This window comes from Littorina saxatilis, linkage group LG5, assembly GCF_037325665.1.
Source record: "Littorina saxatilis isolate snail1 linkage group LG5, US_GU_Lsax_2.0, whole genome shotgun sequence".
Taxonomy (NCBI): Eukaryota; Metazoa; Mollusca; class Gastropoda; order Littorinimorpha; family Littorinidae; genus Littorina; species Littorina saxatilis.
This window is the reverse complement of record NC_090249.1, coordinates 5,284,269-5,302,641: the sequence shown is the minus strand read 5'-3', so window position 1 is coordinate 5,302,641 and position 18,373 is coordinate 5,284,269. Positions and strand designations below refer to the sequence as shown.

The following is an 18,373-nucleotide window of genomic DNA, read 5'->3' as shown; positions in this document are numbered from 1 at the left end:
ATTAGCAGGCCCCGAAGAGCTATCCTTTGTTTGCCAGAGGACAGTGGGATGTCGCCCTTTAAGTCCCCCCGATTTATAACTCCTTGCTGTTTCGGATGTTCTCTAGATTTACCTCTATTTTCAGACTCCCTCCTTTTTAAGACCCGATTTTCTCAGATGTTTTGAGGTCTTAAAAGGGGGGGTTCCACTGTATTTGAATGTGTGAGTGTGTAAATGTAACATATTGTAACCTTTAGACCATAATCTCAGAAACACCAACAGCTGAAGTATGACCTGTGCAAAAACTTCAGCCAACTTCAGACACTTCAAGGCAAATTCAGCACACAACACACACAGAGTGGAGGTTCCTCAAATAATTTATTAGCTCAAAATATGAACATAATACATTCGGCTATTTGAGTGATGAAGCAAATCTCATAAAGCCACGTATGGAAAACAGTTCTAGTTGCAACGAAATTGAAAAGGATGAACAGGGCTCCCACCACTCGGGAGCCCAGAGACCAGGGTTCGCTTCCTGTTTTTGGTGTTGCAGCCCCGGGACAGGTAAGGTTTCTTCGAGATTCTTCTCAAGGTTTGCACAGAACAAGCTTAGCTTAGCTTGTCTGTGCCTGGTTTTTAAGTTTGGTTTGACTTTGTTCTCTGATCTCCCAAGCCCTATACATCAAGGTTACCAGTAGATCGCCTCCCCTCACTGCTCACCCTTACCACAAATACCTATTTCTTTCCGTCAATCAAGACAACTTGTTTTTAATGCAGTGTGAAAACCGCTCCACAAATAGTGAAATACCCAACTCTTCTTTTCACAGTGATGCTTTTAAAACCCCTTCACATTTCAGATCTCTAACACCCACACACAAATCACACCTCACAGCCAGAATAAGCCTGTGCATTGTAACCACTCTTCCTCTGCTCTACTGAGAGTGAGCCTAACACTAACAGCAAGGGTAAAAAAACTCTTTGATACAACTGGTCAACTGCCCACTGCCTTGCATATGTTTGTGGCTACTCTGCTCCCAGTCTAATATGTCGAAATGTTCGTCGAAATGATTCTGAGCGCTCCTATAAAAGTTATAGTAGCATGGTGACAGAGGCAGAGTGGCATGCACCGTTCTCCATTCAACATTGTCAAATCTTTACACACTGATTTGGTAAACATTACACAACACCACACTTGTGGCTGTGAAATAACAACACACTCAGCCTCCCTGCTTGCCAAGTGTCAGCTTTTCTGTGAATGACATGAAAAACCGAAACACTCGGCTTTGATGTTGCAAAGTTCCAGCTATACTATCAGCTCATAACGTTCGGTTTTCAGTTTGGTTTCACGCACTTTCAGCATCTTCAAAACGAACAGTTGCTGGACAATAACAATACTTTCTGTACCGCGGAGTGAAAGCGCTGGCGTTTCAACAGTGACAGGTCGCTCACAGACAAAAACCGTATCACACACCGTTTTGATGTGACTTGAAAGACTTTCAGCGTTATAACCAGCCCCACGCTCAACTTCACGTCGTAACCCCTGTCCTTCATTAACCCCCGTTAAAAAACACAGTCAACAGTGGATTTCATGGCCGCCTCTCCCCCATCCCCTACCTGCATCCGGACCATAAATATGTGCATATATGTACACCGGCCGTCTGGTAAAACGCGACAACCACAACAACAACAAACGAAATAAAGTGTAAATAGATTAATATCAAACCGATCATATCACATCGTTTCAAGCTGGCAAGCATCAGATACTGTTAACGCGCTGTTCATCTTCGGCCCGATTCAAAGCACAAATAAAGAAAAGAACAAAAAGGGGCACCCACCAGGCTTTTAATTTTTCCGCAGGTTTTATAATCATTTCATTCAAGATCAGAATCTGATGAGGAGAGATGTTGATTAAGTATATGTTGAAATCAAGCATACTGGGTGGCATAAACAAAATAGGGGAGAGGGGAGAGGAGGTGCGATATATACACAGTGTTAAGGTTGTCAATACTACAAAGGATGTTCCTCTCTTCTTGTTTTCTCTCCAATAACAGCAACATCAAGGCCTGGCAACATCATTGCCTGGCAACAACGGCAACGCGATGATGGCCTGGCAATGCACCCGTTGAGAACAGCAGCAGTATGGGTCGAGGTAGGTCGTCGTTCGATCGGGGTGAACCAACTTGACACGTTTCATCATTTCAGAGTCATTGTTACTTAATACCAACAAACGTTTCGTTCGGATCAGCCCTGGGTAACAGTGAAAAGCGGTTCCAACAGCACGTAGAAATACTCCAAGACACATGGCAAAACAAATAAAAAACAAAGGTTGATGGAAAAAATGATAAAAATTCAACCAGTGAACAAAATGTGAGCGCAAAGCTTGAACGCTAGCTTCAGTCCTTGCTTGTAGAAATGGTGAAGTAGCTCTTTATTTTTAATTGCTGCAGTGAAAAATAAAACAGATTTGAGGCATCTTGCAACAAAACCCATTCTAATTAATCTCTGTATTAAAAAAAAGTTTCTTTCCAAAATTTGGAATGGACTATTTTTGCCAAGTTGTGGAGAAATTGTCTTAAAATGAATATTGTTGCTTTACGGTTCTGTGAACACAGTGAGGGTTGTTTGGAGAAAGTTTGAGCTTTATGCTTTAGTCTTTAGACAATCTTTTATCGTCTATACGTTGACTACAGTCTTCCTCACAGAATCAAGCTGCAATGAGAACTTGTTTCCCCTTGTTCTAAGAACTATCAAATGTAGACCAGCTACTTGAAGCGTTTTCTGTTTTAAACTACCGTATATAACACTGTAAGGTCATGTTCCTTTTTCATAAGGACAATTAAATCTTGAGTCTTGGAATAAGTTACAGATTTAGCTCCAATACATTTCTCATGTTGAATTTCTTGCACTATTGAAACAAGCTGAGAACGTTTGTTTAGTTGCTCTGGAAAAGTCGATAAGTTGTTGATAAGAAATATGTGTGAAGATTCACAGAGTTGTTCTATCCCCATCTCTGCAGGTGAGTATGAACATTTCTCTTCCAGCAGACCCAAGCAACAGCTTTCAAGTTTAGCGCTCACACTGACATCACAGCTTTCTGTATGCTCTCTCCACTTTCGCCCCTCTCCCTCCCTCCCTCCCTCCCTCCCTCCCGTCCCTTCCAGCAGTCAGCCTTTCTTTCTTTATTTGGTGTTTAACGTCGTTTTCAACCACGAAGGTTATATCGCGACGGGGAAAGGGGTGAGATGGGATAGAGCCACTTGTCAATTGTTTCTTGTTCACAAAAGCACTAATCAAAAAATTGCTCCAGGGGCTTGCAACGTAGTACAATATATTACCTTACTGGGAGAATGCAAGTTTCCAGTACAAAGGACTTAACATTTCTTACATACTGCTTGACTAAAATCTTTACAAACATTGACTATATTCTATACAAGAAACACTTAACAAGGGTAAAAGAAGAAACAGAATCCGTTAGTCGCCTCTTACGACATGCTGGGGAGCATCGGGTAAATTCTTCCCCCTAACCCGCGGGGGGGTAGCAGTCAGCCTTACTGCAGCAATAAATTAAGAGTCTATGTATACAATCCAGGTATCATATGTACACACCATAGAGGGCGCTCCTTTCCACTCATAGGGGGGCGGCGCTTATCGATTCAACAATGTTTGGTCATGTGTCTAGCAAGGAGTAGAAAAAGTGAAGAGAAAAGAAACGTAGAGGGTCAAGAGTTAACGTAGAGGGTCAAGAGTTAACGTAGAGGGTCAAGAGTTAACGTAGAGGGTCAAGAGTTAACGTACACAAAAAGTCAAACCTAGCTTCAATCTTTAAAAAAACGGTGTAAGATAAATCGTAAACGAGAACACTCACACACACACACACATAATATGTATATATAGCACATCGGTGATAATTCTTTCTTTGAAAAACCAACGTAACGGAAGACTGTAAAGTGAGAAACGGTATTGTCAGTTCATCGATTAATTGATCATTAAATAAGTGTCCGCAGGCTGCATGCACAGCATGATTGGTAATAACGAGAAACCTGTACAATTAACACCTGCATCCTCGTCAACACCTGGGGATAATACTGTTGAGAAACGAAATGAGAAATGCCGAACAACATGCTATACAAGTTTGTAACAACTCCCCCATCCCTCCCCTTCCATTCACGCAAAACACACGAATCCGGTTTCAAAACACAATCCCATGAAAACAATTCAGCTCACCATCTCAGATGTAGCCAGGCTTTTACATCGAATGAAGAAACCATCCCTTCGTTTCGACACATACCAAAAATCAACACCCTAGCTGCTATCTGCGCAGTGTGAGCCTTTTTTTATCAATTAATTTCTGAACCGACACCAATGGCAATCTGAACAAATATTTCTTCAAAAATTCCCGATCTGCAAAGGAAACAGCCGGAATGTGGATTTGTTTGTATGTGACCAAGTGGAGGGATGGCCTCGTCACAAGTAAAACTAAAAGCTTGGCCAGATCTGAGACGGTGAGCTGAACTGTCTGCGCAGGAAGAATTGTGCTTTCAAACGGATATTCAGCAGCATGTTGACTGCAGAAAGTGTAACAAGATAACAGCAATAGTAGTAAAAGTTGTAAAACGATACACTCACACACACACACACACCAGCATACGGTGGTTAACATTACACATCACCACAGACACAGTTCAACAGAAGAAAGGCCCTCCACTCAGTTTCGTGCATAGGTCGATAGGGCCGCCAAAGAAACTAAAAAAACCACCAGTTTTCATGATATGATTTGCTTGGCTAAAAGCAATGCAAAAGCGAAACAAATAAGTTACAGTGTAAATTCCCAAAGAATACAAACAGCTACAAAAAAGATTAAAAACCTTACTAAACAAAGTCGTGAAAAGACTTTTCATTGAAGCTTGCGTTTGTACCACAATTGTTTTCAAACTACGAATACTACGACTCTACAACGATCTAAAAACATGACAGGAAAGAAAAAGTCACAATGATTTGCAGAACTCGTTCATTCAAAAGTTAACGAGTATTGGGCATATCCAAAAATCAAACTAGCAAGTTGGTGTGACCTAGAACTTTAACAGGAATGAAAATCATGATCATTAGCACACACTCAAATACATGCCACAGAAACAAGACTTCGGTTACATCTAAAGATTAAAAAAAAAGTGAACAAATTGACAAAGGCACCACTGGACTAGTGGAATGAAAACCAAATCAAAAGCTATTTGCAAAATGAGGATGATCACGGGGATGTCAACGAACACAATACACAGGAAAACAGAAATACACTGCAAGTCCAAGGACTCAAAAACAGGCAGATAAAGCAACGTATCATTTGATAGGAACCCCCTAAAAGTGACTGGCCACAAGGATTAACTTCCATTTTCACAAGACTAAAAATAACATCTAAAAAATCGAACATACTAAAGATGGTAGAACATACTGTTCATCCACTTAGGTTCTTTCTAAAATGCTGGGCCAGCAGATTTGACTGAGATACGGAACTAAGTCATTAAGTATTAGTAATGAGGGGAGACAAAGAAGGGAGAAAATGAAAGGAAGATTATTTTAAGGGGGGGGGGGGGGGGGGGGGGGGGGTCGAAATCGTCCTTAACCACTGAACAAACAGAAGCAGAGTACTCGATGCAAGGGGACATAATGAAGAAGCTCCAAGTAGTCATGAAAATGTCACCACCCACAAGGGCCATCTCCCAGCACAGCACAGTAAACATTTACTTCCAACAACCAGCAGTCTTAGACCAAGAGCAGGCACTCGATAAGTTGAGGTAGTCACACTAGACGTAGCATCACAGGGAACAGTGCCCTATCAAATCACTGTCTGAAAGTCTACCTCTAAACATCACAAACACTTGACACCATCAGAGAACAGCACCCCGATTTGTGCGTTGTGCTTTTCTCTCTCCCCGGCTGCTGACATAACAATAAGGACACAGAGTGATGCATGTTCCAACAACACAGCTTTTCCAACCTCCTGCTTCGAGACAAACTACAAAACTTTCACCGAGAGACGCTACCACCACCAACAGACCCATGTCATTGTTCTTTCTTTCTTTATTTGGTGTTTAACGTCGTTTTCAACCACGAAGGTTATATCGCGACGGGGAAAGGGGGGGGGGGGGGGGGGGGGAGATGGGATAGAGCCACTTGTTAATTGTTTCTTGTTCACAAAAGCACTAATCAAAAAATTGCTCCAGGGGCTTGCAACGTAGTACAATATATTACCTTACTGGGAGAATGCAAGTTTCCAGTACAAAGGACTTAACATTTCTTACATACTGCTTGACTAAAATCTTTACAAACATTATATTCTATACAAGAAACACTTAACAAGGGCAAAAGGAGAAACAGAATCCGTTGGTCGCCTCTTACGACATGCTGGGGAGCATCGGGTAAATTCTTCCCCCTAACCCGCGGGGGGCCCATGTCATTGTGTGAAAGAACAGCACGACCAAATCGTGATCAAGCGATACCAGATTCATCCTTCTGAACATTGCCATCATTTTCTCTTCAACAATGTCATCACTGGTTTCATCAAAAGCATGTCGTCAATACAGACCACCACATTCATCCTGACCTCTCTGTCAGTGCATTGTAAGAAACATGATTTTGACTATCACTGCCAAGGAAACAGCTGGGATATAATATACAGCGACAACCAGGATTTCCCCTTTAATCAGCCATCGCAAATCTTACAAAGAAATCATGTGTCTCTCTCTTTCTCCTTATCCTCAACCATTCCATGTCTTGGATCTTAGCTCTCAGCATATCCTGCCAATGCTTGCGGGGCCCTGTTAATGACTTTCTCAATCTTCGAAGATATTTCGCCTTCTCTATCTTTGTCCAAATAACCAGCAAAGAAAACCGGGAAAATAAAGTGGAAGACAGTCCAAGAACATAAGTCATAGGTGAAATCAAAATTGATTTGGAAGCAACAGCTAGAAAGACTCTAGCGTGTACTACTTTGGCAGGTTATCAAAGTAAAGTAAAGATCTAACCCTGAATCGCTTTACCCCCAAATGATCAAAATTCAAAGTGATTCTTTCTTTCTTTATTTGGTGTTTTACGTCGTTTTCAACCACGAAGGTTATATCGCGACGGGGGAAGGGATAGAGCCACTTGTGTTTCTTGTTCACAAAAGCACTAATAAAAAATTTGCTCCAGGGGCTTGCAACGTAGTACAATATATTACCTTACTGGGAGAATGCAAGTTTCCAGTACAAAGGACTTAACATTTCTTACATACTGCTTGACTAAAATCTTTACAAAAATTGACTATATTCTATACAAGAAACACTTAACAAGGGTAAAAGGAGAAACAGAATCCGTTAGTCGCCTCTTACGACATGCTGGGGAGCATCGGGTAAATTCTTTCTCGTCCAAACCAATATGGGACTCCCCCTAACCCGCGGGGGGTATTCAAAGTGATTGTGGCATAATAAAATGATGTTATAAATGATTTAACTAAAACCGCAAGCTATAAATAATGAACACAAATTTCACGCAGTCATGCTGTTAGGCTTTTACAATATCGTCTACAAGCACATAAATATGGAGATGATAAGTAGAAAGGTCCTAGGTGGAGGGGGGGAGGGGGGGGGAGAGAGAGAGAAAGGGGTACAGAAAGAGGGGGTGGTAGGGGTAACTCTGGAGGGGAAATTAACTGGTGGGTTAAAATTAACAAAGCTATGAAGCTGACTAGAATCAAAACAAGCTGTGCAGTGCTGCAAACTACACAACATAACTTTTCTCCAAATATATATAAAGATGTTGCATATAAAGATGTTACAAGATATAACATGGAAGAATGAGCGGGGGATGGAGGGAGGGGGGGGGGGGAGAAAGGGGAGGGGCGCCCATCACAGATAGCTTGGAGGTTTCATTCCAACAACTTTTTGCCCCAACATTTCTGTACATACAGACCAGCCAGTGTCTTCACCAACACAGACGTGTCCACGTACACACATTCCAGTCAACATAATTCACCTCGTTTTTCAGTGCATACAAACAGCACAGTGAACAGCAAACTTCAGCCAACGCACTAAACGTGTCACCAGTTTCGCGACCAAAATATTAAAAAACAAAAGTAACAGCTTTGATGAAAAAGAAATAAAACCTATTATAATCAAAAGAATGGATCAAAATCAGGGTTTTTTATACATCATAAAGCGAAACTGAATCATTAACTACGTTTCAACCAAATCAAGAAGTCGACTCTTCTACAAAAAAAATCTATCTATGGTCAAAGAACCAACCATATGATCTCTCAAAAATACAAAACGAAACCAAAAAAAGTAAGTCAAAACATCTAATGGAAGGGATGTCACTCTGGGTGAACCCTGGTCGGACAAACTGTAATTTTTACCACATGAAAAATGTTTAACCTCAAAGATATTGAGGGAAAAGTTATCATCAATTCCTATTTCTATGTGTTGCCTCTCTTGCATGGTGATCAAAACAGAGAACAAGTAACTTGCATAGTTGAAAGTGACATGGAGTATAACCAAAAACCAAATCACGGCATGTTCAGCCAATTATTCCAAATCAAAACTCATCACATGGCTAACCAATGTAACGCGTACCAACTCTATTGTTACAAAGTAAACAACAAATACAAAGATGTCACAGTCGTGCACAGAACCTTTTCGGATAATACTGATAAAAGTACAACATGAATTTTCTGGTACTGTAAAATGGTTTTAAAAAATCTTTGACAAAACTACAGGTACTTTCAACTTTCTCCAGAACAAAATCTTTACCATTGACAAATCGCTAGTTCTCTTCTCTGTAGACATATCAAACTTGTCGCCAAAATAAGAACTACTCTCTTTTACTGAATGAATCAGAGAAAAGCGTTTTCTCAACAAGACCTGGCTGTTTATGCTCAAAAAGTTGTGTGAAAACATTCCGTTATCTCAACCTGAAGGGATAAGGTCAAGCACTGCTACGTATCAAATCTGTACATTACAATTTATATTCCGTTAGTCACTGAGCCATACCAATGATAGTTGTATGATATCCTGCTTTATATTAGCTACAGTTGTTTATGTTAACATCACCTGTTATAATTTGCATACCAGCTACTGGGTGAGGGATTCATGAATAATCGCGGAACATCTTTATAGATAATTACTTGTGAATTATACTGCACACCTTGCACTGTGTGTAAACTATTTCATATCTTAACGCTGGGAATACAACAAGCAATCTATAACATAATCGGGGAACACCTTATTTATAGAAATGAATGACAAAACCCACTGGTATTGACAGGTCAATTTGCATAGAGAAATGTTTGCTTTAAGGTTGCTCCTTGCTTATTAGTACCATAGCTGTAAAGTCAAGTCAATTTACAAACAACCTCAAACAACAAATAAACGGCCACAAACTATTGGTGCACAAAAAAATTTAAAAAAAAGAACAGCAAAGATGGGACAAGAGAGTGGAGGAGTCGTGCAATTTTATCATGATTGTGAATCAATTAAGCCTTGGTTATTTCCGTGATCGATTTTCCTTTGGCTGAAATTTTACAGAAAAAGAAATAATTCATAAATCCACTACTCCCTTGTTTGTATGGGCAAAGCACTGCACTGCATATCTATAGCACTACAAGACTGTGCATAGTTATGATCTCTGCTAGTTCTGCACACGCACACACACACACAAAGAGCAAGGAGACACAGGTAAATGACGAGAGAGAAACGCGCAAGAGCGAGCGAAAGTCTTGCTAAGGCCAGGCCCCAGAATCTGATGAGATTATACCCAACGCACAGCAAGGGCCAAAATACACTATAGGATACAAAGCAACTTGTTCAGGTCTAGACACAAAAAAGACAATTTAAATAAAAAACACAACACTGATTTTTAAGAGTACACAATAGGGTCAGTAAAACCACCACAATTATCATAATTAATGTTCTTTACACCGACCAGTGTCATAAGGATGACGCCGGATATCGTAATTTATCACACCAACAAACAAAATGAAAAAAAAGGTAGTTCAATAGATAATAATAAATAGAATTAAGTTAAAACTTGTCCTGCTTCTCTCGCCTCCAGGGAGACAAGACCAAAAGTTCAACACAAGGTGTAACGTATCTTATCACAGCCGAGCAAAAGCACTAGTTGGTGCCAGTTTATCCTCTCTCCGTCCATATATGGAAGATTCAATGAACAGAGCTTGTTGAAAAAAGTTCCACATACAGATAGTAGTAGTTCACATAAGGATTTTTTTGTTCTGGATAAAGAAAATCCACTTTTTGAGAATTTCTCCATATACAGATAATCCAGATAGGAATTTCCCCCACAAACAGATAATCCAGATAGGAATTTCCCCACATGCAGATGATCCATTTAGGGATGAGCCGGCATGCCCGAGGTACACATGGTGACAGTTTGTCCCTTCGTCAGGTAGAGCCCTGCGACTGTGGCGGGGGCTTTGGGGAGTTGCCTCCCTGGGGCGGGGCTTGGGACATGGGGGGCGGAGCCGGGGAGTGGTGGTGGGGGTGGTGCTGTTGGTGTGAGGAGGGCGGGGGAGCGGTCTGACTCGAGTTCGAGTGTCCGCCGCCGCTACCGTTAGAGTCCATCCCTTCCGCACTCTGCACCGTCGAGAAATAGCGCTCTGCAAAACACAAAGAATCTGAAGACAGGCATCCTTTAATTTCATAATAGGACAAAACAAACTTTCTGTAAAAGTATGTCCATCTGTGGTCTAACTGTTCTCTTATCAACACTTCAGCGAAGCAAGCAACACAATTTTTCCAAATGCAGATTTAAGGAACCACGTAGAATGTTGATATAAACGTTCACGTCATCTTTAGTGTGCAAATTTAGTTTGGTAGTATTGTTGCAGTAGCACAGTGAATAGACAATGAGTGCCACTGCACTTGTCCCAAGTAGACGAGTTCCGGAAATAACTGTCGCGTTTTTATGGGTTGTGGGAGAGTTGTCTTTCTTTGTAATTCCTTGCTTTTCCATAAAAACACTGTGGCAAGCTACAAGTGACTCACTAGGCTTGCCTCAGTGTTTCCATGGAAACAAGGAACAACAACTCTTCCACACCCTATACAAACTTGACAAGAGTTATTTCCCAACATCCTCTATTCTGCTTATCAATCACACCTATTGTGCTTATCAATCACACCTATTCTGCTTATCAATCACACCTATTCTGCTTATCAATCACACCTATTCTGATTATCAACCACACCTATTCTGATTATCAATCACACCTATTCTGATTATCAACCACACCTATTCTGATTATCAATCACACCTATTCTGCTTATCAATCACACCTATTCTGCTTATCAACCACACCTATTCTGATTATCAATCACACCTATTCTGATTATCAACCACACCTATTCTGATTATCAATCACACCTATTCTGCTTATCAATCACACCTATTCTGATTATCAATCACACCTATTCTGCTTATCAATCACACCTATTCTGATTATCAACCACACCTATTCTGCTTATCAATCACACCTATTCTGCTTATCAATCACACCTATTCTGATTATCAACCACACCTATTCTGCTTATCAATCACACCTATTCTGCTTATCAATCACACCTATTCTGATTATCAATCACACCTATTCTGATTATCAACCACACCTATTCTGATTATCAATCACACCTATTCTGCTTATCAATCACACCTATTCTGCTTATCAATCACACCTATTCTTCTTATCAATCACACCTATTCTGATTACAGTAAAACCTGCGAGCAAAGGACGCTCTTGGGGAGCCTTGCCACTGTCCTTTGTAGCAAGGTGTCCTTTCTTATGAATATGAATGCGTCAACATTTTTTTGGAAAAAAAAACCAGTCACTGATTCTTTTTTGCCACAGTGATTATTAAAACTCAAAGTTTTAATTAAAGCCCTCAAGTTTTTGTTTTTTGTTTTTTTTTGTTCAAAGAAAAGGAGAGAGAGAGAGAGAGAGAGAGAGAGAGAGAGAGAGAGAGAGAGAGAGAGAGAGAGAGAGAGAGAGAGAGAGAGAGAGAGAGAGAGAGAGAGAGAGAGAGAGAGAGAGAGAGAGAGAGAGAGAGAGAGAGAGAGAGAGAGAGAGAGAGAGAGAGAGAGAGAGAGAGAGAGAGAGAGAGAGAGAGAGAGAGAGAGACAATCTGAAGCAATGGGCCATTCACTGGAAGATTCTTCGATCGAGCTGTTGAAAACCACTCGAAGAGTTCTTCGTTCAATTCATCATAGGTTGTTTTTCTTCTCTTAACACATTTTGCCGTCGATCTGGCACCGGAGTCCCACTGACTGAGAATTTGTGTTCGATCAGCTTTTATGTTAAAAATTTGAGTTTTTCCGCAATTCAGCTCATCAGCAACTTTTCGAACGGTCTTTATGACATCGACTCTCTCTTCTAAAGTCAACATTTTTCGTTTTGGTATGATGAGACGAAGACGAAGGATGAGATGAAGATGCATCACAGTACAGAAAGTAGAAACCCGAAATGTTTGTGAGTTCACAGCATCGACCAATGAGCGTGCACCATACAAAAATCAACTTCTTTCAAGTGCTGTCATTGGCTTACAAAATAAGCGTTCACATCGCCAGCGAGATTGTATTTGCAGAACCAAGATGGCAGACCAGCGTCTGCTAAAAGCTGTCTGCTTCAAGGGTTTGTCCGTTGTTGACAAGTAACGAACCCAATCGGGACCAAAAAAGGGTGTCCGCGTCTGCGCCTTTGAGGTGTTCGCTCTTTTAAGGTGTTTTTGAGAGTAAAATACATCCGTCCTCACTTGAATTGTCCGTTATGCAAAGGTGTCCGCCGAAATAAGGGTCCGCTAGATGCAGGTTTTACTGTACTATTTTTGCATAAAAATGGAAGATACTTTTCCTGCTCCTTCTTATTCCTCTTTGTTCATTCGTTTTTAACTATTTACACTAATTACTCAAGCGACCACATTCAATACACTAATTACTCAAGCAGCCACATTCCATCTTGAGAGAAATGTACCTTCTGAAAGAAGAGAGTCGTCTGGGTTGACGGTGGGCATGATGTTAGCCAGCATGCTGTAGTCCACGTTCTCGTCCAGTGGTATAAAGGGCGTGGTCCACCGCGGTATGGGCGTCGACCGAGGGGTTGTCCTCGGTGTTGCCATGGGCGACGCTATCAAGCTGAGCGTGGTAGGGGAGATCACCCCGCTGATGGCGTTGACAGGGCTCAAGCTTGGGTAGGTTAACACCTGGGGATGGAGAAGAACTTGATCATAAAACTGAAACAAGATTTAAAAAAACAAAAAACTATCTTCATTATGAGATTTGTATTTCTTAAAACCTCTAGCACATCATGCAAACACACACCCATTACTCAAGGGTTAAAAAACATTGAGGCATTTGAAAATTACTCCTTTGCCTTTATAATGGGCCAAAAAGGGGATTCAATGATTCGAAAGTATGCTATTAAAATAGAGTTTATTTCACTTGTTTCCCTCTTTTCCCAAACTCCTTTGCACATCCTACCGTGTATGTGACCAGTTTAAAGAGTTTGGCACAATCAAACTCCTTTGCACAACCTACCGTGTATGTGACCAGTTTAAAGAGTTTGGCACAATCAAACTCCTTTGCACAACCTACCGTGTATGTGACCAGTTTAAAGAGTTTGGCACAATCAAACTCCTTTGCACAACCTACCGTGTATGTGACCAGTTTAAAGAGTTTGGCACAATCAAACTCCACTCAAAAGTGAGAAACGGTGTTAATTGTTGCTTCTGACCTTCAACATAATAATTATTGGTATTCTGCGCCTTGATGACCCAGGGGGTGTGTGTGTGTGTGTGAGAGAAAGCGTGCTCGAGACGAGACGACAGTAATAATAATAACTGGACATTTTGAAGTGCCTAACCTATGGCTCTAGGCCCTTTACAAAACAACATATACAGAATAGAACAATTAAATGTACAACCTACATAAAACAATTAACCATACGGACAAAAATCACCACATGTACTGTTCACACAATATTCATATATGCTATACACACTATATTATATACACACATACCCAGCAAACACTTTCAACAATCATGCCAACTTTGTGGGAGAGGAAAAGACATTAGGCCGGGTTGGTGTAGTGTTGTGTGAAAAAGAAAGTTTTCAACTGTTGTTTGAAAGAGCTGAGAGAGTTGCAGTGTCTGACAGAGAAGGGAAGAGAGTTCCAGAGAAGGTTCTTGCTCCGTGCTGCTTCCTGTTGAAGCACTCAACTTTTAATAGCCTGGTGTCATCGGATGATCTCAGTGTGCGTGATGGGGTGTATATGTGCAGGAGTTCAGAAAGGGACTGAGGGGCACTTCCTGAGAAGACCTTGAAAGGGACTAGACAGTAAAGGGACTAGACATGACGGTACGAACCTGATGGCCCTGGGGGTGTATGTGAGAGAAGGCATGCTCGGGACGAGACGAGACGACGGTAAAGAGACTAGACATGACGGTACGAACCTGATGGCCCTGGGGGTGTATGTGAGAGAAGGCGTGCTCGGGACGAGACGAGACGACGGTAAAGAGACGAGACGACGGTAAAGAGACTAGACATGACAGTACGAACCTGACGGCCCTGGGGGTGTATGTGAGAGAAGGCGTGCTCGGGACGAGACGAGACGACGGTAAAGAGACTAGACATGACGGTACAAACCTGACGGCCCTGGGGGTGTATGTGAGAGAAGGCGTGCTCGGGACGAGACGAGACGACGGTAAAGAGACTAGACATGACGGTACAAACCTGACGGCCCTGGGGGTGTATGTGAGAGAAGGCGTGCTCGGGACGAGACGACGGTAAAGAGACTAGACATGATGGTACGAACCTGACGGCCCTGGGGGTGTATGTGAGAGAAGGCATGCTTGGGACGAGACGAGACGACGGTAAAGAGACTAGACATGATGGTACAAACCTGATGGCCCTGGGGGTGTATGTGAGAGAAGGCATGCTTGGGACGAGACGAGACGACGGTAAAGAGACTAGACATGACGGTACGAACCTGATGGCCCTGGGGGTGTATGTGAGAGAAGGCGTGTTCGGGACGAGACGAGACGACGGTAAAGAGACTAGTCATGACGGTACGAACCTGATGGCCCTGGGGGTGTATGTGAGAGAAGGCATGCTCGGGACGAGACGAGACGAGACGACGGTAAAGAGACTAGACATGACGGTACGAACCTGATGGCCCTGGGGGTGTATGTGAGAGAAGGCGTGCTCGGGACGAGACGAGACGACGGTAAAGGGACTAGACATGATCGCACGGCTGGTGGAGGGAGAGCTGCTGGGTCCTCCACTCAGTGAGCTGCTTGTCGAAATGCCCGAGGCTGAAACACAGAGAAAGACATGTACTGATCATGAAGTGCACAGAAGTGTTGGGAACTTTGAAGGTTTTTACCCAAGTCATGCCCATACCTGAAACGTGCCTAGAAGACAAGAAATAACTGGGGGGAAAAACTGCTTGCAAAACCCACACATGCGCAATGCAAGAAACATTATGCCTTTTCTTACCTACATCCATATTCATCTGAAACCACCAAACCCTCTTGATTTTGATTCTCCCTTACTTATTGCCTGTGGGGAAAGTTACGTACGTTATCTGGGTATCCTAAACAGTCAGACCTCTCATCCTCCCTTTGCTAAAATCACACACATCTTCATTTCCGTACAACCCAGCATGACCTTCAAATCCCATTATTCACCCCCTTTCATCCTTTTTCCCCCCACAAGAATTGAAGTTATCAAGAACTTCAAGTAACCATGAACACAGGGCCACACAATTGGTTAAATATCTCCTCATCTCTCGCACGCACACACACACACACACAAACACACGCACACAAACACACACACACAAACACACTCACAATCTCTACCTGTGAAGAGGTGGGCATACTGGCAGAGAACACACACACACACACGATCTCTACCTGCTGAAGAGGTGGGCATACTGGCAGAGGACACACACACACACTCACACACACACACACACACTCACACACACACACTCACGATCTCTACCTGCTGAAGAGGTGGGCATACTGGCAGAGGAGACGAGAGCGCCCTGACCATCAGACGTTCTGATGAGGGCCACCGGCCGAGCCAGGTTGGGCGGGGGAGGTGGGGGCGGGGGGAGCATCCCCGGAGCAAAGAACTGCGGCAGTTTTGTCGGGCTCTTCATGGTGGGCGAACTCTGACCCGACTGCTGCAACACACACAAACCTTCAACGTCAGTGACTGGGAGAAACGGAGGCACCGCGCAAAACACAAAACAAAATTAACACACAAAAATAAGACATATTTGAGAGCACCATCGAACTGAAAGATTAACAGTATTGTGATATCACTTGCAATTGGCTAATGCCACTCTCAGTTCTCAGTAATAAAAACGCTCGCTAAAACTCGCATTTTTTCCCCAATACACTAGCTTCAACAAATATTTGTATTATCTACTGGGACTTTTTGTAACCTCTGCAAGTAGTGAAGTTCTGAGCTGAACAAAAGATGCATGTTAAACAAAAGACAAGCACACAGAAAGACTGCTGCATCACAGACTCAATGTGAACCGCTCAGAGGGTGCTTGTGTGTACCTGACTACCCATGGATCACTGACTGGTTATACTTGACACTGGGTGTGTGTGCTAGAGAAATTATCTGCATGATGTAAAGACAGTGCACAGACATACATAGGGTGTGTGCTAAACAAACTGTGTGCACATGTACACAGAATGAATGTCCCAGACAACTAATTGGTCAACATCTGGGTACACTACATAAAAGGTGTGACTGCTAGAAAAGAGAGTGTGCTGGACAAAGTGTGTGTGTGTGTGTGTGTGTGTGTGTGTGGTGTGTGTGTGTGTGTGTGTATGTGTATGTGTGTGTGTGTGTGTGTATGTGTGTGTGTGTGTGTGTGTGTGTGCGTGTGCGCATGCACAAAAGACAAAGGATTTGTACTAAACAAAGAGGGTGACTGCTTTACAAAGTGTGCGTGCTGGAGATTGGGTAGGTTAAAGACAAAGGGTGTGGGTGTGATAGACAAAGAATGATTGTGATAGACAAAGGGTATTATACAGACAAAGGGTGTGTGCTAGACAAAGGGTGTGTACTTGATTCTGAGAGCTCTGGGCCTCGTGACATACGAGAGTGACGAAGTCGGAGAAGGTGTCTGGGGGCGGGTGCTGGTCGCCGTACTTCATGGCGGCATGGTGCATGCCCGACGTCTGCCCACCGCCCATTCCCAGCGACTGGCCCATGCCTGGGGGAGAAATGAAACAAATACGCCTTAAAAATGTGCATTTTCTTCACAAAGTATCATCTTCACAAAGTATCATTCCTCAGAATTAGCCATGTTTATAATTAGTGTCATCTCTTCGTATTGCCCCTCCCAAGATGCCAAATCTGAAAACGAATGTAAAGTTTTTGAACCAATAAACATGGAAAGAGGAAATGAAATTGAGTCTTTCATGAAGATGTGAGATTAGAAACGAGACTGTTACTCCAGTTAATTGAATACAATGCAAACTTGTCCCAACTGAACATGATCAAAAATGTAAAACAGAGAAACTCATGCACATATGTTTGATGTAGTAGCAGAATCAGTCATTCCCTATCTATTGTACTCTCTGATGTAAAAAAAAGAAGACAACTCAGATTTGACTACCAGTATGATGCAACAAGTATTAGATTTTAAGATGAAAGAAAAAGATCAAAAGGAAACTTCAATACAAGAAAAGACACTTCAAAGAATCAAAGACAAATTCTTAACACATTAAAACGTTTTTTGTTTCCTGCTAGTACGTGTTTTGTTTTGTTTGATAATCAGACCCATGCACACAAAAAGTAAAGTACAATGTAACCACTATTTCAGATTTCTTGAAAATGTCAAAACTAAAAATATTTCACAGGAAGAAAACATTGACATCAAAGAGGACAGAAAGGCAAGAAGTATTGTGCAAACTATGCTAAGATCGCACGTACTCCATGATTTCAAGCAGAGATAAATACATGTGTTCACATACAAATCTTCGAAAAGTATTATCTGGAACAGGTTCAAAGCTAGGAGTAGAACATACAGCTTGTGAAAAAAAGAACAAAACATGACTATCACAAAACCACCATTCATGCATATGTTGGAATATGTAAGCTACTGAAACATTCTGAGAAATACTACTACTACTAATACTACAAGAAAAAAGTTCAAAGGCAACAACATTTGCAGTCTTCAGATCAAAAATTCAAGAGCAATTCATGTGATCCAAAGACGAACAGTAGCTGATGCACACACACAACACTTGCGTATCACAAAAACTTTTTAAAAATATGACGGAAAAGAAGAAAATGAAAAAGTAGTGTTTTCGTCTACTTTGTAAAGGATA

General features: G+C 42.0%; 1 protein-coding gene across 6 annotated transcripts in view; it reads right to left on the bottom strand.

The window, feature by feature from the left end:
• Nucleotides 1–338: 338 nt before the first annotated feature.
• Nucleotides 339–18,373, bottom strand: part of LOC138966151 (nuclear factor 1 C-type-like) — an 85,762-nt gene continuing 67,727 nt past the window's right edge. For 4 of the 6 annotated variants that reach the window (XM_070338265.1, XM_070338271.1, XM_070338270.1 and 1 more), the window contains 5 exons: nucleotides 17,105–17,253; nucleotides 16,020–16,203; nucleotides 15,180–15,325; nucleotides 12,986–13,244; nucleotides 339–10,621 (listed from right to left, as the gene is read on the bottom strand). In XM_070338265.1, coding sequence (XP_070194366.1) covers nucleotides 10,407–10,621; nucleotides 12,986–13,244; nucleotides 15,180–15,325; nucleotides 16,020–16,203; nucleotides 17,105–17,253 — 953 coding nt within the window. In that variant the 3' untranslated portion in view covers nucleotides 339–10,406. The remainder of the gene's footprint in view (nucleotides 10,622–12,985; nucleotides 13,245–15,179; nucleotides 15,326–16,019; nucleotides 16,204–17,104; nucleotides 17,254–18,373) is intronic. The other 2 variants (XM_070338267.1, XM_070338269.1) reach the window with 2 other exon arrangements.